The 18,204-nt window shown below is 37.6% G+C and overlaps 1 protein-coding gene across 2 annotated transcripts in view; it reads left to right on the forward strand.

Moving 5' to 3' along the window:
* PMM2 (phosphomannomutase 2) overlaps positions 1-18,204 on the forward strand; it is a 265,695-nt gene that overhangs the window by 26,519 nt on the left and 220,972 nt on the right. For both annotated transcript variants that reach the window (XM_044089603.1, XM_044089602.1), the window contains exon 2: positions 10,177-10,288. In XM_044089603.1, the coding sequence (XP_043945538.1) occupies positions 10,192-10,288 (97 nt within the window). In that variant the 5' untranslated portion in view covers positions 10,177-10,191. The remainder of the gene's footprint in view (positions 1-10,176; positions 10,289-18,204) is intronic.

Raw genomic sequence — 18,204 nt, forward strand, 5'->3', positions numbered from 1 at the left:
TGTGTGTGTGTGTGTGTGTGTGTGTGTGTGTGTGTGGGTATGTGTGTGTGTATGTATGTATGTATATATATATATATATATATATATATATATATATATATATATATATATATATATATATATATATATATATAATGTGTATGTGTGTGTGTATATGTATGCATGTGTGTGTGTGTGTGTGTGTGTATATATATATATATATATATATATATATATATATATATATATATATATATATATATATATATATAATCTGGATTCACTTTATAATCTCAAATTTCAGTATTCCAAAACTATGAAGTCTAACGTTCAAAATGCCAAAACCATAAAACTCAAAATCTCGAACGTACACCACACAACACATACACCATCCTAACCACACTACAAACAAACAAAACTACACTACACTACAAATAAGCAGGAGGGCAAGCCCCCCCATACCCCCCTATTTATATAACTCCGAGATCGCACCAAACAGAAAAAGACTGTAAATTCACCACTACACATACTGCAGTCCCCTCGTGCGCACAAACACATCACATATATACAAGTACCACAACTTTCAACACTTAAACACTGATACTTTCACCTGCCTACCCTAACCCACATCTAAAACTTCGAGCATACACTCACCTACCGAAAACCCTTACAAAATAGTCACTTACCTTAAATTACAGCCAAATTCAATCACTAAACCATACATCAGGCACACAGTACATCCCACGACATGTACCAGAACACCATAACCGTGAATTTGACATTTCTGGATTCGCGGTTATGAAGTTTTGCTATTCTCACCATTTGACTTTATGTTCATGAAATACTGAAATTCAAGATTTCAGTATTTCGAGATTATAAAGTGAAACATGTATGTATGTTTGTACATAAAACACACACAGACATATACCCCCTCCCCACCTTATTACCAATGTGTGCTAACTTTAGCCCTAACTCTGTCACTGCCTCTAACCATAACTTGGCTCCTTAGTTTGCAAAAAAAACTTTCGGTACTGTTGCTACACACCACTTGCATTAAACACATGCACTACACTAAATCTGTCCACTTACCCAACTCTAACCCTAACCCATAGCACTCACTCCACCTGCACACATACAGCACAAAATAAATTCCCTACCTTATCCCTTACACTACCCCTAACCACAAACACTTCTGCACATATTGACTTCCCACACTAAACCCAGAATCCATTTTCCCAGTCATACTACTACATATTGAGGCAACACATACATGGTCACACATTCACTCAACCAAATATCTTCTCAGTCTAACACACACACACACACACACACACACACACACACACACACACACACACACACACACACACCACTCTGCCAACAGATTTGCTTTTGCTGGTCAACCGAGTGTCCATGATAAGCCTTGCATTTCTAAAGTGTTGCCAAACGATCCCATTAATTCTGAACTGCCGAGATCAGAAAAGGGTGAAACATGGCATGTCTACAGCTTGTAGAATTTGACCTAACTAGCCTGATTGCACCCATAGAGTTTAAGAAAAAGAGAAAAAAAAAGGCATTCAAAAGCTGAAATGCTGGTAATTCTTTAAGGGGTTATTTACATGTATCCCATCGGCCTTCACTACAGGAGTTTTATAGCATTACACAGTAAAGACTCTTGTTCTGATGGATATTTCTTGGTTTTTACTAAATGGTTTGTCTGTGTGACCTTTTTACTCTTTAGTTTTGTTGCATAATAGATTGTCAAACATTTATTTGGTAGACAAAGTGTAGTTTATGTTGGTCTGTGCAACCAGCAGAGTGATCAACTGCCAGTTTGTTAGATCCTTCCTTTTCCTAATTAAGGTAAGTGGTAGTGCATTTTAGATGGGAGTGTGTGTGCGTGCAAGTGTGTCACATGAGTTAGTAGGGGTTAGTTAAGGAGATGGATTTGGGAATATGTATGAGTTTATTTTTTAATGTAAAAGGAAGGGTTAGGTAGTGAATGGTCAAGTGTTTGAGTTAGGTAAGGGGATAGAGTTAGGATTGTCTGTATGTGTGCATAACACATGTCTAAGCTGTCTTGTGTAGTGGTAGTGTGATGGAAAGGGTTTTTCTCAAGTAAGGAACCAGTTAGGATAAGGAGCAGACTGCACCTGCTCCTATCCCTAACTGTGCACCTTTCCATTGAAAAACTCTTTTTCAATAACAATATTGCTTGTTCAATCTGGTATCAATTAAAGGTACAAAAATGCAGTATTCTCTTTGCATAAGTCTAGAAATGCAACCATATTAAAGCATGCCTTCACAGTTTGTGAATGCACTTTCAATCCGTTAAAATAACCCTTCAGTCAAGAATACTGATAAGAACAGAATGTGTAGTACATTAAGAACAAACATATTTTACAAGGTTTGGGAGCCAAGACTAAAGAGGTGCGTGGACATTTACAGGATTTTGGTATTATTAGGAGATACTAAAGACACGGTTGGTCAGTTAAGTTAGTTTGTTTGGACTGATATGCAGAAAGTCATTGCAGTGCAGTCACTTGAGTGTGAGTGCAAAAGTCAGGTTAAATATTCAGCAATCCAGAATATTAATTATAATATTCAGGAGGAAAGGAATAGGAAGAATATGAATGCAGAAGCTAAGGACTATTTCAGTTTATCAGCACTGTTATTGGAGACAGTATCGGGATATTGTTGGCATCTACATAATAAAATATTCTTAACCAAACTACCGTGTGCAGACTTTATTGTGAAAGGTACAAGAAGATTTAGCCCATAAAAGAGACACTGGCACTTGTTCAGCACAAGTTTGGATAATTAACAAAGACATTTATTCTAGTATTCTACAGTCATATTATTTCTTTCAGTGCTATTCAGACAAATTTTGCCTGAATGTGTGGTAGTTATTTATTTTATTTATTTAAATAAATAAATTATTTTTTTATTTTGATTTATTTATTTATTGACATTTGTTAACTGGTTTGGTCCATCTGGGTTTGTGACCCATTTTCAGTGGAGACCCGAGGAGAAAGCTTCATGAAGCACAAAAGTTTACATAGAAATTATACAGTTACTAAAAAGGTATTTTAAACCCACAGTTTACAAAAAGAAATGATGTTACATTAAAGAAAATTTATACAATGTTGCAAGTTGCATAAGATAAACTGATTTAAACATAGACGAGTTAAAAACACAAAAGAAGAAAATGAACAAAGGCGGTGTACCTGTAGTATTTTACAGGGTAGCAGTGAAATTATATATTTACATATTTACAATACTGGTTTCATTTGTCGGTGCAGGTATCCGAGATCTGGGAAATATCACTATGATTTGGACATAGTTGAATGGGGGGGTATATGAAAGAGGGGATGAGGAAAGTTTTTAGGTTGGGGCTTGGCAAGGACAGATTTTGGACTTTAGTAGGTGTTTCTTTGAAATGGGATGGGTGAGTAATAGAACATACTTTCCTAGGAAGTTTGTTCCAGGCTTGGGCAATGGAGGATTTGTAAAGGAGTTTGCCTTTAGTTTTTTTGGGTTGGTAGGTTTGTAGTAGTAGTTTGATAGAGGTACAAAGAGTATGAGAAGGAATTTATCTATTTCTCTTCATTGACCATGAAAGTCCGACTTGGCAGAGTCTGTTTTCACAAGGCCCAGGGAGAAAAGCTCCACCACAGTACGTTTATATTAACAAATTAAAAAAAAAAAAACTGGTCCAGAATAACTATTTATGGTATCTGGAATGAAAACGAACATTTTGTTTCCTTTTTCAATCTACAGGATTATGGGTTATATTGTTTTCTTCCTTGTCATCTTCCCTAGCCATGACCCCCTTGGTAGTCCCTTGTAATGGAAGGAAACCCCGTGACACACTCCTTTAAGCTATCAGTACTGATTAATTCTTTTGGCTTGCAGTACAAATGAAGCTTCCTGAGACAGGCTCTGACTTCCTTGGATCTGGTTCACCACTCTGCATCTACACTGGCAACACATTCCTCCAGCACTTCACCATTTTAGTGCAGTCTTCATTGCAACTGAACCATCACAAAATACTGCTATATGGGATCAAATTCGGGTTCATCCTGTGCTGTAAAGTGAATTTGTGCTTACTTGAACTGACTTATATGGCTCCTGTTACAGCAGTGTCTGCAAGCTCCATCCTCTATCGCAGACTGGCACTTCCTCACATGTTGGCAGTTCCCCCATGGTGGATGTCCCCCTGCAGCTGTCCACTGGAATACAAGTTGGCGTGCTTCTTTCCTATTCTTCTTTCTTTTATTGGTCTGCGAAAGGCTTCTGCTCTCACTTCTGACTAGTGCACCTTTTTCTCCTTGGTCACTGACAAGCTCATAAGAACCAACTTATTGCCTGTTGGTGCTAGCACCTAAGCTCTTGTCAGTGCATTCACTTTGCATGTGTTTTCATATATGTCCCGTTTCTGTTTAGTCAGTCAGGTTTAATTTACCATTTCTGTCTCTTTCTTTTCACATATACCCAGCTTTCTTTAGTCAGACAGATTTAATTACCATTTCTTGCTTTTCAGTGACTACTTAAAAGACAAACCGGGATAATCACACAGAACAGTATTCTCAGCACATGAACTTTGTCTTCTGCTGGGAACTGTCAATCACTGCAGTGAACGGCTCAAATTTTTAATTTTGACAAGTACAAAGGGGAGTCTTTTAGGGGGAAGGGAGATGAGTTAAGTATTACAACTCCAGCAAAACAAAAGAATGAAAATTGGCCACTTTATAGGTTCATCGGTAGGTACTAGGCTATTTGCCCTAGGGTTTGTATAAGACTAGCCAAAAAGGTACCCTGGCTTTCGTCACCCAAGAAAATTATTTTCCTATGCCCCTGTCGAGCAGAGCCACAGAGGTGATCCCCAGGGTGAATTTCCTATCTCCCATCCAATCCTCAAGAAGATTTTTCTTGAAGAGTGCTAATGAGGAGCTTTGTTTGATGTAGATATGTAGTTTGTTCCAGAGTATGGGAAGTCTCTGTGACAGGAATTTATCCCTCCAGCATGTTCTGTTTATTGTGGTGACAAGATTTTCCCCAGAGCGTGTAGCTTGGAGGGATTGGGATTTCTTGGAGCATGTCCAACAGCTCTGGGTTTGACATAGCTTTGTATGTTATACAGAGATCGCCTCTGAGTAGGCGATATGTGACTGAGTAAAGCTGGAGTTTTTTGAGACAGTCTGCGTAGGGCATCTGTTTGAGGCAGGTAATCCTCTTTTTGTGAGGTATTTCTGCGGCCTTTCCAGTTGTAGATGTCTTGAGAGGTACATACCAAAAGGGGTGTTGTACTCCTATAATAGGTCTAATGAGTGACGAGTAGAGGGGGAACAATGACCTCTTTTTTTCCTGGATGAGAAACCTTTTGTGATGAGGTGTGCCATGTAGAAGGATTTCCTGACTACTGTGGCGATGTGATTATCAAAGGAGAGACTACTGTCCACCTGTGTCCCAAGCTGTCATCACACTTTCGGTGTTAAGTAGGCGACTACCTATGTGGTAGCTCATGGGTACAGAGTTTTTAACAAAGGGGATGGTGGTGCACTTTTGGGCATTGAGCTTGAGGCAATGGCTTTGACACCTGTCATCTGTCTCAGTGAGGCCCTTTTGTATGATGTCCACATCGTTAGGAGTTTCGATTATGGCTCCTAGTTTGCAGTCATCTACGAACTTAGTTAGCCAAAGACCTTCTATGTTAGCCTGCACTTCAGATGCCAAACAGGAGAGGACCCAGGACTGAACCCTGTGGTACTCCACTTGTCACTGGTCTGAAGTCGGATTTGGAGTCTGCTACTTTCACAATGTGGGGTCTGTCAGTGAGCCAGTTGGCAACCCATCATGTGACATAGGGATTTATACCTAGTTTAGTGAGTTTATCTAAAATTCCAGAGTGGGGGATGGTGTCAAAAGTCTTGTCAATCTCTAGATGGGCTGTGTGAACCACCTTACCCTTGTCTACGGCTTTGGTGACTGCTTCAAAGAAGTCTATCAGGTTTAGGAGACATGATCTGCCTTTTACAAACCCGAACTGGGTGGGGGTCCAGAGTTTGGAAATTACCAATGTCTTTGTTTATAAGTTCCATGATGACCAGGCTCGTTAGGCTAATGGGGCAGTAGTTACCGGGGTCTGTGGTGGTTCCCCATTTGTGGAATGGGATAACCATCGCTGTGCGTCATTCAGTGTGTAGAAAGCCTGAAGTGAGGTTATGACTGAACATGGTGCTTAGGTGCGGTGCCAGCTCATTCTGTAGTTCATGTAGAATGCAACCTTGGGATGTTGTCCGGTCCCATGGATGCTGTGTTCTCAGCTTTGGAGAGTGTGGCTTTTACCTGTGCAGCAATGTTTACAGGAACTTTGCATTCTTCCGGTATAGAGATGGGCCCTTTAGGAGGTGAGGGGGGGGGTAAAGCTAGCACTGAACCTATATGCCAGGATGTTGGCATTATCAGTTGGTTCTGTGTATAGTGCCATTGTGCTTTAACGCAGAGCAGATCTGAGTGTTGCCATTGAGATTCTTGACATAGCCATAGAATGCTTTGGGGTTGTCTTTAGAATCAGTGGCGATTTTGTTTTCGTAACTAGCTTTGGAGGATTTTATGAGGGATCTCAGCTTCTTACTGAGGCTGACCATGGAGTTCCTCCAATCATGAGATTTTACTCTTTTGCACCAGTTTCTTTCTTCTATTAGAGTTTGTTTATGGATCCCCTTAGAATGACACCAGAAACTTAGCCAATTGTTGAAGTCAATTTATTATGTCCTTGTACTGTGGTATCATTCTGGTTGATGGCAGGATGCTCTTCAGGGCTAGGGTCATACCTGCCTGGGCTACAAGATCAGAAAGCTCCTCCATGTCTCTTTTCATGTAGTCCATGGAGGTACGTCTTGGGTCATTCACACCAACATGGACGATGACATATTTGTACTTGTGGAGTGACCTGAGCGCATGTGTTGTCTGATCCTGGCACCCGACAGGCAGCTGACAGTAACTTTCTCCTTGTTTAGCCTGGTGAGTGGAATATCTGTTTGCCTGACTATAGAGTCACCTATGACTAGAGTGTTGCATACGTTGTTATGCCTTATGGGCTGTGGTTGAGAGCCCACAAACTCAGTGTGCCAATGTGTCATTTGGGTTGTATTGGGGGGGGGGTTGCTTGAGTTTCTGTTTTGGAGGTCTCTGTTGCTTGAGCAGATTTTTATTGAGAGCCTCCACGAATGTAGGTGTGTCTTTTGTGTTGCTATGTGTGTGTGTTGGTGGTGTAGGTTTTGAGGGACTATGTGATGGGTGTGGTGCAAGTGTTTACCTTCTCCCCTTGACTGTCTAGTCCAGTCTTGGGTGAAGAGAGCTTTGCTTCCAGTTTGGCTATACAAGTGCATCTCTCACAGGTTGTAGTGTTGGGTGGTAGGAGGAGAGGGTTGTTTGTGTACATGAGGCAATTGTTGCATTGCCCCAAGATACCTAGATTCATCAGGTAGACAGGAAAAAACACCGGGAGCTGACCCTTAGACATGCCTGGAGAGGTGCTTATTTAAGTACTAAAAACTGTTTTCCTCTAGATAAGTGAGGAAAGTTGAGTGCTGTAGTAATTTTTAGCTTATTTGGTGCTTACGAGTTCTGAACAAGTGCTGAGCTCAAAGAAACAGATTTGAGTGCTAAAATTTGAAGAGCAGACTTTATGGTGCCGGGAATAGTTTAACCCTAGCTAAGTGGCGATGCATAAAGTGTATTTTTTTTTTTTTTTAATTTTTTTTAATATAACAGTAGCAAATAGATTATAAACAAATTGACCAATAAAAAGCTAAAAACCTAAGCCCCGTTCCAGCAGTCTTCGATCAGACAAGTTCTAACTGCACACACTGCCACTAGGGTGCAGAGGGGAACCTTCTCCAAAAAAAAAAGATGGTCTGGATTGGTGCTGAAGTTATACAAACAAAGCTAGATTCAGCAGGTCCGAATTTAGTCTATGCTACAGCAAACAGGGCATTACAAATTTCAGAAAGAAACCATTTAAATAAACAGGCACAATAAGCCCTTAACCAGAAACTCCCAGCACAGAAGGTCAGAATCTACCCTCTTCTCCCACAAGGGTGCAGACCACACCTTCTTAATGTAAAATAACTGGCCCGAAGCCCAAGTGCTTATGCCAGAACTCGTACACTTTTAGAATAACAGACACTAAGCCTTCAGTCAGCAACTCTCAACTTAGAAGGATGTAAGCTACCTGTCCTGCCACAACAGTGCAGACCACAAACCTTCTTAATCTAAATCAACTGGTCTGAAGCCCAAGTGCTTCAACCAAAGGCTTAGAATAACCGTTACAATTTAATCGGGCTACTAACGAGCAGTAATAAATGCAGCCGAATAAATGCAATAAAGTTGGAAGAAACACAAATACAGTAAAAGCAGATGAATAAAGTGCATTTTTTTATATAACAATAGAAAACAAGCAGACTGATTTAAACAAATTACCCAATTAACCATTAAAGCTCAAAACTGAGCCCTGTTCCAGCAGTCTTCAATCAGGCAAATTCTAACTGCACACTCTGTCACAGGGGAACCTTCTCCAAAAAAGGTTGAATGGATTAGTGCTCCAGTTATGCAAACAAAGCTAGATTCAGTAGTCCTGAATCTAGTCTATACAAGGCGCACCAATTTCAGAAAGAAACAGTTCAAATAAGCAGGCACAATAATCCTTTAACCAGAAGTTACCATCTCAGAAGGGTAGAATCTACCCTCTCCTCCCACAAGAGTGCAGACCACAAACCTTTTTGTCTTTAGAAAGAAAGAAGTAACAGGCACTGTGAATACTGTCCCGTCTTATCCGTGTCTGTGTGCTAAGTTGTCATTGAAAAGCAAGAAATGGTAATTAAACTTAACTGGCTAAAAGAAAGCAGGGTATATGTGAAAATACATGTAATGTCAATGCACTGACAGGAGCTTAGGGGCTGTGATGTAATATTTTAAAGCCAAGCAAAACAATGTGGGGGATACCTATAGGTAGACTAAACTTTCATGATGCTGGACCCCATGTGGGAAGACCCTGGACATTTAAAAATATTAAAAAAAAATATTTCAATAGTGGTGTTAAAATGGTGGTGGTGTTAAAATGTAGGAAACATCAAGACATGATGAAATTAACATGTATTTCAGACTGTGGGTGTAGTTCTCCTTTATTATCCCAGTGACCTCCATTGGCTGATAGCGGTTAGGTACTCTTCCTTATCTGAGCTGTAGTGTTCGTTAGATACCACTAAACTGCACCCCCCTTTTTTCTTTCTTTAGAGAATTGGGTCTAAAATAAATAAATGAACAATTTTGTAACTGCTTCCCTTTATGAAAAAGTTATACTTTGAAGTATGCGCTAACTTTGTTAGATCAGACTGCCTCTGTAAATGCTCTTCTTCTTTCCTAAGGCACCAGTAGCGTCAGGCTTTTCATACTTAGTTATTTTGGAAGTTTACTTCTTATGCTGATTTTAGAAGTTTAGAGCTTTTTTTTTTTTTTTTATTTAATTTCATTTGATTACTTTTTTTTTATTACTGGAGCAATTTGATTTGCAAATGCCAGATAACTGGCAAAAATAACCCTCCTGAATAATTGAGCTATGAAACCAGCACTTTTCTTGTTCATTTCAAGCATATTTTTGACTACAGTTTTGTATTACTGGCATACATGCTGAGATGATATTTATAAGCCAAAAAAAAAATTCTGGAAGGAATGCCAGTCAATTATAGAGCACATTCACTCATACAGTGCATGCACACCACTGACAGTTTAAAGATTCTTCACTTTACTTACAAACTTTTGCAATGCCTGAATAAAATGGGAGTATCCTGCAAAAGCTCACTTAGACACAAGTAGAGCAAACAGAGTCTGTAGAGAAGGCAGGCCAGCTGGAACCGAACAGGAAAACAAGTTGTGTGAGGAACCAGCACTAACTCCTGCATGTCCATCAGAGTTAGAATATTTCATGTACTTTTTTCTAAGTATCTAAAGAAGTGAATATATTGCTAAATTTAAAGTTCCTTGAGGTGATAAATGCTAACTTAATACATGGCATTATATTTTTCACATCATTCTAAGGACAGCTTAGCAACATAGTCATGATTTAGTATAAAATTAACCAGTACTGATATTCAGATGTACTGTTAACAGTATTCTAATTTTGCTCACTTGTAGAAAGCCATCCCAGAAATGCATGCATTTCTTAAGAAGTTAAGGAACAATGTGAAAGTCGGGGTCGTTGGAGGATCAGACTTGGACAAAATTAAAGAACAGCTAGGAGAAGATGGTAAGTTTATGAAAATGTAGGATGGTAAATGACCAAAAAGATGATTTGCAAATCTCAAAATAGTGCTTGATGATTGGTAGCCAACTGTTATATGACCAGCATCAGTGATGAAGTGTTATTGTTGGAAATAACCAAATACTGCCTTGCCAGGTCACTTGTTTTGATTCTGTTTTGTGTCCGTGGCATATAGCTGCATTCTAGTGTTCTGTTGATTTTGTATTTCAAAAGCAATGAACTAGTTGTCAAGGTTATGATAGGGTCAGTTCCATTATGACCCTTGAAGTGTATTTCTGTGGCGAGTCAGAGGCCAAACATGCTTACCTGAAGCCTTCATTCCTCACAGGACAATTTCTCCAATATACAGGAGCTTGACAGATGGTAATGATGAACGTGTTTCCTTCCTCTAAGTCACACCTCTCTCCTATGAGCATGTGCAGTGTAAGAATCAATGCTCTTCCATTCAGTAATCACCTTCCGTGTGAGGTGGTAGTTGAACCTGGATTGCCCAGTCTCCAAGTGGTAAGAAATCCCACTCACATGCAGGAGCAGGGTTATGCCACTGTCTTCCTTGGGGCTGAAGAAGCAAAGAGGAGATGTGTGTCTGGAAAGCACACATCTCTGCTTCTTTGCTCAAAGAATTGTAACCAAGGCAAAATTTTAAGGGAACTGACGTGAATGTGTAAAATGCAGATATGTGATTATGTGGAATATTTGTTTATGTCTTGTACTATTATATGTACTCATTAACTCTGGTACATCAATGATCTAAGGTGATCTACTCCGTTCTACAGCTGGGAACACTGTAATGGTAACTGTTCACTGTAAGTCTTGTCCAGATTTTTTCATGTCCACATTTTTGCTGCATGTTGTTGGTCTGTACTCTCACATTTGTAGTTTCCTGATTTACATCATTAAGGAGTGACATCACTTAATGACATTTGAGTTTCAGACTTCATTTATTTCAGAAAATGCATGTTTATGCATAGCATGTGTTTACAATAAATTTCTTTGAGTCATAGAGCAGTGTTTTTAAAATCTGAGCCTGTTTTTGGTCCTTTGGCCCACAATAGTTTTGGTTTTGTCCAGCATTCTTAAGCTAAAAGGTTGGGAGGTAGGTAGACTAGGCTATGTGAAGCAGCAGTATTACAAACAAGAGCCTTTATCTTCTGCACTAACAGCAGAATATGTAATGTTTTTCCTGTACAAAGTTAATGGACTGATGCTGTTTATCTTGCATTATCTGAACAAATGGAAAACATTGTATGTATCCAGTGTTACTGAGTGAGAAAAAATATTCAGTTTGACGTACCAAGCTGAACTTTGATGTAGTATAAGATTTGCAAACTGTAGCAGAAATGTTTGCACATGAGACAACAACAGTGACAGTTGAGTGATTTAGCAGAAAGTTAGCCACCACAATTATCCATGGAGTGCATGCCATACTAAAGATTGTATGGCCATCGTGTGCATGTGGTCTCAGAATTCCACTGGTAACCAAGTGCATTATAACAGATATTTTTTTTTGCCCCCCCCCTTTGTTTCTGCCTCCCATGCATTAACTCCATGTCATCCTATCATGCAACCTCTTTCTGCCTTCACTGTTCATTGTGGTACTTCCCTTGTCATTTATGCAATTCAGTTGGCCTATTTGTAATTTGGCAACTGCAACACATTGGCCGAAAACACTCGGTCATTCAGAGAATGGCCAATTATATTACTGCATTTCTCTGACTAGTAAGACAACCCAGTAGTATCTGCAACAACCTTTCCAGCAGTCAGAAAATCCTGTAATCAACTTTTGCTTGTTTCTTTTATGGTTTATAATATACCAAGGTTTTTTTTTTTTTTTTTTTTTAAGATTTAGTCTTCATATCATTTACTTCTGTTACCACAAGCACCTTTCTTACTTCCTCTTTTCATCTGTCTCCTTATCTTGATGCTGTTCAGTTTACCAGTTGTACACATGTATAGCAACAGTACATTGAATACTCATTCCTCCTTGACAGACTCTTCTGTTGTGTTTTTTTTCACCCTTATCCAAGCATCTCCTAAGCTGTTTTTTTTTTCTTTAACACACAGACAAAAAAGACCACCATGAAAGGGGAAAATGGAAGACAAATGCCTGCTTTGCTTTGTTTTTGAAATTCTTTCATTTTTCTCTAGTCTTTTTTTTTTTTGTGTTAGCATCAACCTAGTATGTGTATGCAATTTTAATATGATTGGTCTTATTCTGTCCCCTTTATGTTTTTTGAAATATTTTTCTAAATCTGCTGCCACTTCTGTATCTCCTGCAATATCCTGTTGCACTTTTATATATGATAACCTTATCTCCCTCTACCGTTGTCTTCCATTTTTCCTTTGTTAATCAGTCTTTAATGTTTACTTGTAGGATCATTTTTAGATCCTCAGCAACCTACTTTACGCTCTTCTGTTAAAGGTCATGCTTTTACTTGCAAACCAAATAATACATTGAATAAAGGATACACAGCTTGCCAAATGGCAGCCAAGTTTAACTACTAGTGATTTGAAAGATGGTATCCATTATCCTAGAGTGTGTCACATATGCTGCTGCTGAACTTCTGTGGACTTTGTTGCTATAGCAAATACAAAATTAGACAGAGAAGACAGCTTGCATAAAAAAAAAAATTAAAGATTGCTTCCGTTATTGCTCACATTTTGTGAACTCTGAGAAAAGAATATATCAGGAGTAAAGGAATGAATGGAGAAATTATCAGATATTTGATTATGGTAGGATCAAATCCTGCAAAAAAGTATATATAACAGATGCAAAGAGCAAAATGACATTGATAGTGAGTCATGTTTAGATAGAGCAAGGGGTTCTGAAAAACTGCGGTTATGTCCTTGGTCTCAAGTAATGTTTTATATGTGGGATCATTGTGGCTTTGTGGAACTAAAAGGTTATCACAGAGGAAAAGGCAGCTTCAGATGTAGGAATAGGTTGATGTCATCAACTGGTTAAAGTAGTGCAGTATCTACTGTCTCCAATTTTACACCTTAAAGTCAGCATAATACAGTTTAGTAAAATTTGAAAAGCAGAGGTGCTACTGTCAGGGTAGGCTGATCTGCTCATGAAAAGTCTCAGTGGGCACAAGTCTTTTGCAACAGTAGGACACATGCCATAACGTAAAGACATGGATGTTTTTGTAGCTTTGTGTATGTTAAAAATTATCACAGCTAAAGTTCTATCTTCAGTGATAATTTTTAATTTTGGCCTTCAGGACAGTGCTCTGTCTCTCATAATCTTTGAGTTTTCAGAACCCATTTGCGAACATTATTATTTCTGTCTTTGAGCTTTTACTGTCTTTGTATGCTATGCTGTTTTTTTTTTTTCACATTTCCTTTAATTCAAATTTGTCATGGATGTTGTAAGCTAACAAAATGCTAAATATTTTATGATTTCTCCTCAAGTATGATGAATATGTTAAGATGAGTATTGCTATTGAAAAGATTAAGATGAGAACTGGTATATTTTGGAACAGAGAAATGATACATCTGCCAGAGAACATGTTTTATAAGCACTTATGTGTGCATGTATTTAAGCATGTTTTTATATTTTTACAAATGTACATTTATAGACATAATACAATGAAGTATCTAAATATCTGTGTGTGCATATGTTTGCAATTAAAATGTAGGTATTGGTATTTGTATTTAGGTTAGTTTGTTTACACATGTATAAGTGTGTGTGTGTGTCTCTCTTTTTTTGTGTGTGTGTGTGTGTGTGTATATATATATATATATGTGTATATATATATATATATGTATATATATATATATATATATATATATATATATATATATATATATATATATATATATATATAGAGAGAGAGATATACAGATATAAATATATATAGATATATATGTGTGTGTATGAATGTGTGTGTGTATATATATATATATATATATATATATATATATATGTATATATATATGTATATATATATATGTATATATGTATATATATATATATATATATATATATATATATATATATATATATATATATATATATATATATAATGTATAGATGTGCGTGCACCATTTTTATTTACATACAATTTGCTTTATGCATGAATGTGCACATATATGCATGCGGGTCTAGGACACATGCTCGACTAGCATATGTCCGAATCGCAAAACATCGAACACACATACACGAAAGCGCTTAACATCGAAAAGCGCTTCCTTGTATGTGTAGTGCAAAAAAAAATCTACGTTCCTGCAGGGGGGCTTCGCCCCCTGCACCTCCCACACCTCCCTACTTTATTATTCTCACTCTGAGATCGCACTACAGTGGGGAAAAGGGAATTTTCCCTTACCTGCACTGTAGTCTGATCTACAAAACAGATCTACGAAACAGGCACACATACACTGAAGCGCTTGCCGATTGTAAGTGCTTTCGTTTATGTGTGTTCGATGTTTTGTGATTCGGACATATGCTAGTTGAGCATGTGTCCGGATCCCATGCATGCATACATGTGTATGCATATGTATTTGTGTCTCTGTATTATATACCCTATTTATTTTGCATATATCAGATATACTTATGATATACGTGTATATGCATGTATACATGTACAACATGAAGCAGAAGTTTCAGATATAGATATGAATGAAGTACCCGTAACCGTCATGGAAAATGACCAGGCATCCTGTAAAGGAGATTGGAGATATTTCAAAAATTTTATGAAAATGTGTATAAAGCATAGGAATGGGAGAACCAAGAGAAGACACAGTAGAAATATTTATGGTTTGTTATACCGTGGTTAGAGGAAGATGGGGCTCAACATTTAATAGCCAAGGTAAGAAAATATAAAATAGTCAAAATCAATGAATTTTAGTAAACAGGGAGGTCTCAAAGAACAGAGGGTATTCCTGTGGAAATTTGAAAATTTAGGAAGAAAGAAATTAAGGAAGTGATGAAGATGTGGAAGGTTTTGTTTAAAAAATATTGTAAAAGGAGAGGTAACATCTTGGAAGAAAGCTGATCATAACTTTTAGAAACCAATGATTAGGCCGTAAGGCCATTAGATAACACTGACACTTTAAAATAAGGATGTTTCCTGACCCATTTATTTTCTTTGAATACTGGTGGTGGTGCTGCAGTAGTGTTGTCGCCTCACAGTAAGACGCTGTCCGGTTCGATTCTCAGCTAGAGCGTCTTCTGCGTGGAGACATGCATGAATGAGCGTACCTTCGTTGAAGGTTGTGCGTCAGGCCTGGCAAGCCGGTACGTAAAAATCAACTGCCAATCATTAGCGGACCAGAGTTCCGCTGTGGCGACCCCAAACCGGGAAAAGCCGAAAGACACAAACAAACTGCTGTGTTTTTCAGTGGCTTCTATTATATGATATAATTTGTGTAATTAATTCTTAATGATGTCATATTAAGATTTATGCTAAAAGTTAACAGGATTTGAATGCAAGAGTAAATTCACCAAATCCTGAGTAGGGTCACGCTTGAAAGCTGTACAAGTCAGAACAGTTTCCCTTTGTAATGTACAGAAAATGGTAACTTAGATCTTTTAAAGTTTGAATGCAGTTTCTGAAATTTCTTTTAAGAGACATTTTTGAAGTTGATTACTTTTGTATAAGGAAAATTAATTGGTATACTAAAGTATTGGTCTTTATAAAGTATAAACATGTTATTTTTGTCACTTTAAGGACATGGATTACATACTTAATTCCATCAGTCTAAGTGCTTTATTTCTGATGTTGACATGCTTAGCAAATGACATATATTTGCATCTGCTTTGTGAAAATCCGTGTCTTATTATCTGCTTATCAAAATATATCACATGACCTTTGCTATTACTAAAATGAAGACCTATAAAACTATAAGCTGTAATATTGGTGTTGAAAGTAGGCAGAGCACACAGTTCACTTTCCAAGCTCTCTATTTCATCTTGCATGTTTTTCTCAGTGGTAACAAAGAAACAATTCATTAGAGTCATGTAGTCTAATTATAATTTGATATTTAACTCTTGCCAACTTTTCAAGAGTTCAGGATATTTATTGCCGTAAGACGGCATTTTTAACACACGTAGTCCACGAGGAACCAAGCCTAAGTGCAAATAGGCAAAGAAACGTATTCAGTGCCATTGTAGATTTTTAACAGCTTACACTTTAAATTCTAGGTTTTTATCTTGGCTTATAACAACATGTTAGAGAGACTGGCTGCCTTAGATAAAAAACTAGAGCAGCAAAAAAAGAATAAACTCAGTTGCAATATCAACGATTTTCATTTTGGCAATATTTTTTCTTGGCCTAAAGATGCTACAAAGAAAGAGACTATAGATCGCACTAATCATACACCACAGGGCTCTATGTACGAACTTAATCAATTCTCTGTTTCAACTACTGATAATGATGCAGTTGATCCTATAAATGTAAATAATTGTGAATCCAATCATATAGTCATTGGACAAACTATAAATAATAATATAAACGAACCGATGCAGCAGACTACCACTGACTTGGAATGCAACAGCTGGGCCATCCAGTCAACTGCAGGATTTTTGGCGAGCCTCCACTGTGATCCAATAAGCAATACTCAATCAGAATCGAGATGCAACCAGGGGGAGGTCCTTCTCCAGGAAAGAACAAGAGAAGCGAGCATAGGCCCACAAACACAGAGCAGAGTACAGAGGTAACAAACATTAACTGCCTTGTATTTAACCTAACATTAAATTAACTGAAGCAGATATTAAACTGCTGAGTAAAGGCATGACATTCATACCCGCCCAAAAAGACACCATCAGAGATATGCTAACTGATTTGAAGCTTTTCACAAGAAACCTTGTTCCATTTAGTAACCCTGTTACAGCATTTCATAATATTTGTGAACAGCAACTGCATAATTTATATGCTGAAGATAAATTTAAAAGATTTTATAATTTGTGTGTGGCTGAATTAGAAGCATTGAAAAGGCTAGAAAAGAATAATGACATTATAAAAGAAGCTGATAAGGGAGGGGGGAATTGTTTTAATGAATGTCGTTGACTATAACCTCTCTACGCATGAACTCCTCTCTGATTCTACTGCTTTTAAACAAATTTCATATAGTGATGTAGCACAATGTATTAGTAGAGTTAATATGTTTCTATTTGAATTGCAAATTAATAATGATATTTCTGTTTATTTACTACACTGTTTCTTTGTACCCTGTCCTAAGATACCCGTTTTATATGGCTTACCCAAGGTACATAATCTCTTACCACCCCTCCCATGAGACCCATTGTCTCTGGCAGAGGTTGGTTAACAGAGTCAGTCTCACTTTATCTGCAAACTGTATTTAAGTCCCCTTTTACCCTGTGTGAAGAATTATATCAAAGGCACAGGTGATTTTCTAAGCAAACGTTTTGCTTGGCAGCAGGATGTCAACATAGAGCAATGTATTTTTGTGACATTAGACATCAAATCACTCTTCACTGTCATTCCCAATGATGATCAAGGGCATTTTATGTAGATATAGTGATTACAAGGACAGAGAGATAGAAACGTTGTGTGAACTGAATGACATTGCACTAAATAACAATATATTTGTTTTCTGCGATGCTTTTTAATATCAAACTACAGGTATTGCAGTGGGGACTCCCGTTGCAAATACATATGCTAATTTAACTTTAAATGAATGGGAGGAAAAATATGTATGATTGTCCTATTGCCTTTAAGCCTTATATTATGTTTGTGGATGATGTGTTTTTGTTTGGGGAAGCCCTTCTGAACTCTTAAATGAATTCTTTAGTTATTTAAATACTACTACTACATCATTTTTAAAATTGGAGATGACTAACTCATTAACTGAAATGCATCTTTTGGATGTGCATTAAGTTCTGCAGACAGTATTGTGTCTACACAAATAAATATACAAGAAACCGACCCACAAAAATA

This window comes from Protopterus annectens, chromosome 12.part0 (genome assembly GCF_019279795.1).
Source record: "Protopterus annectens isolate FY-2018-M chromosome 12.part0, PAN1.0, whole genome shotgun sequence".
Lineage (NCBI taxonomy): Eukaryota > Metazoa > Chordata > Ceratodontiformes > Protopteridae > Protopterus > Protopterus annectens.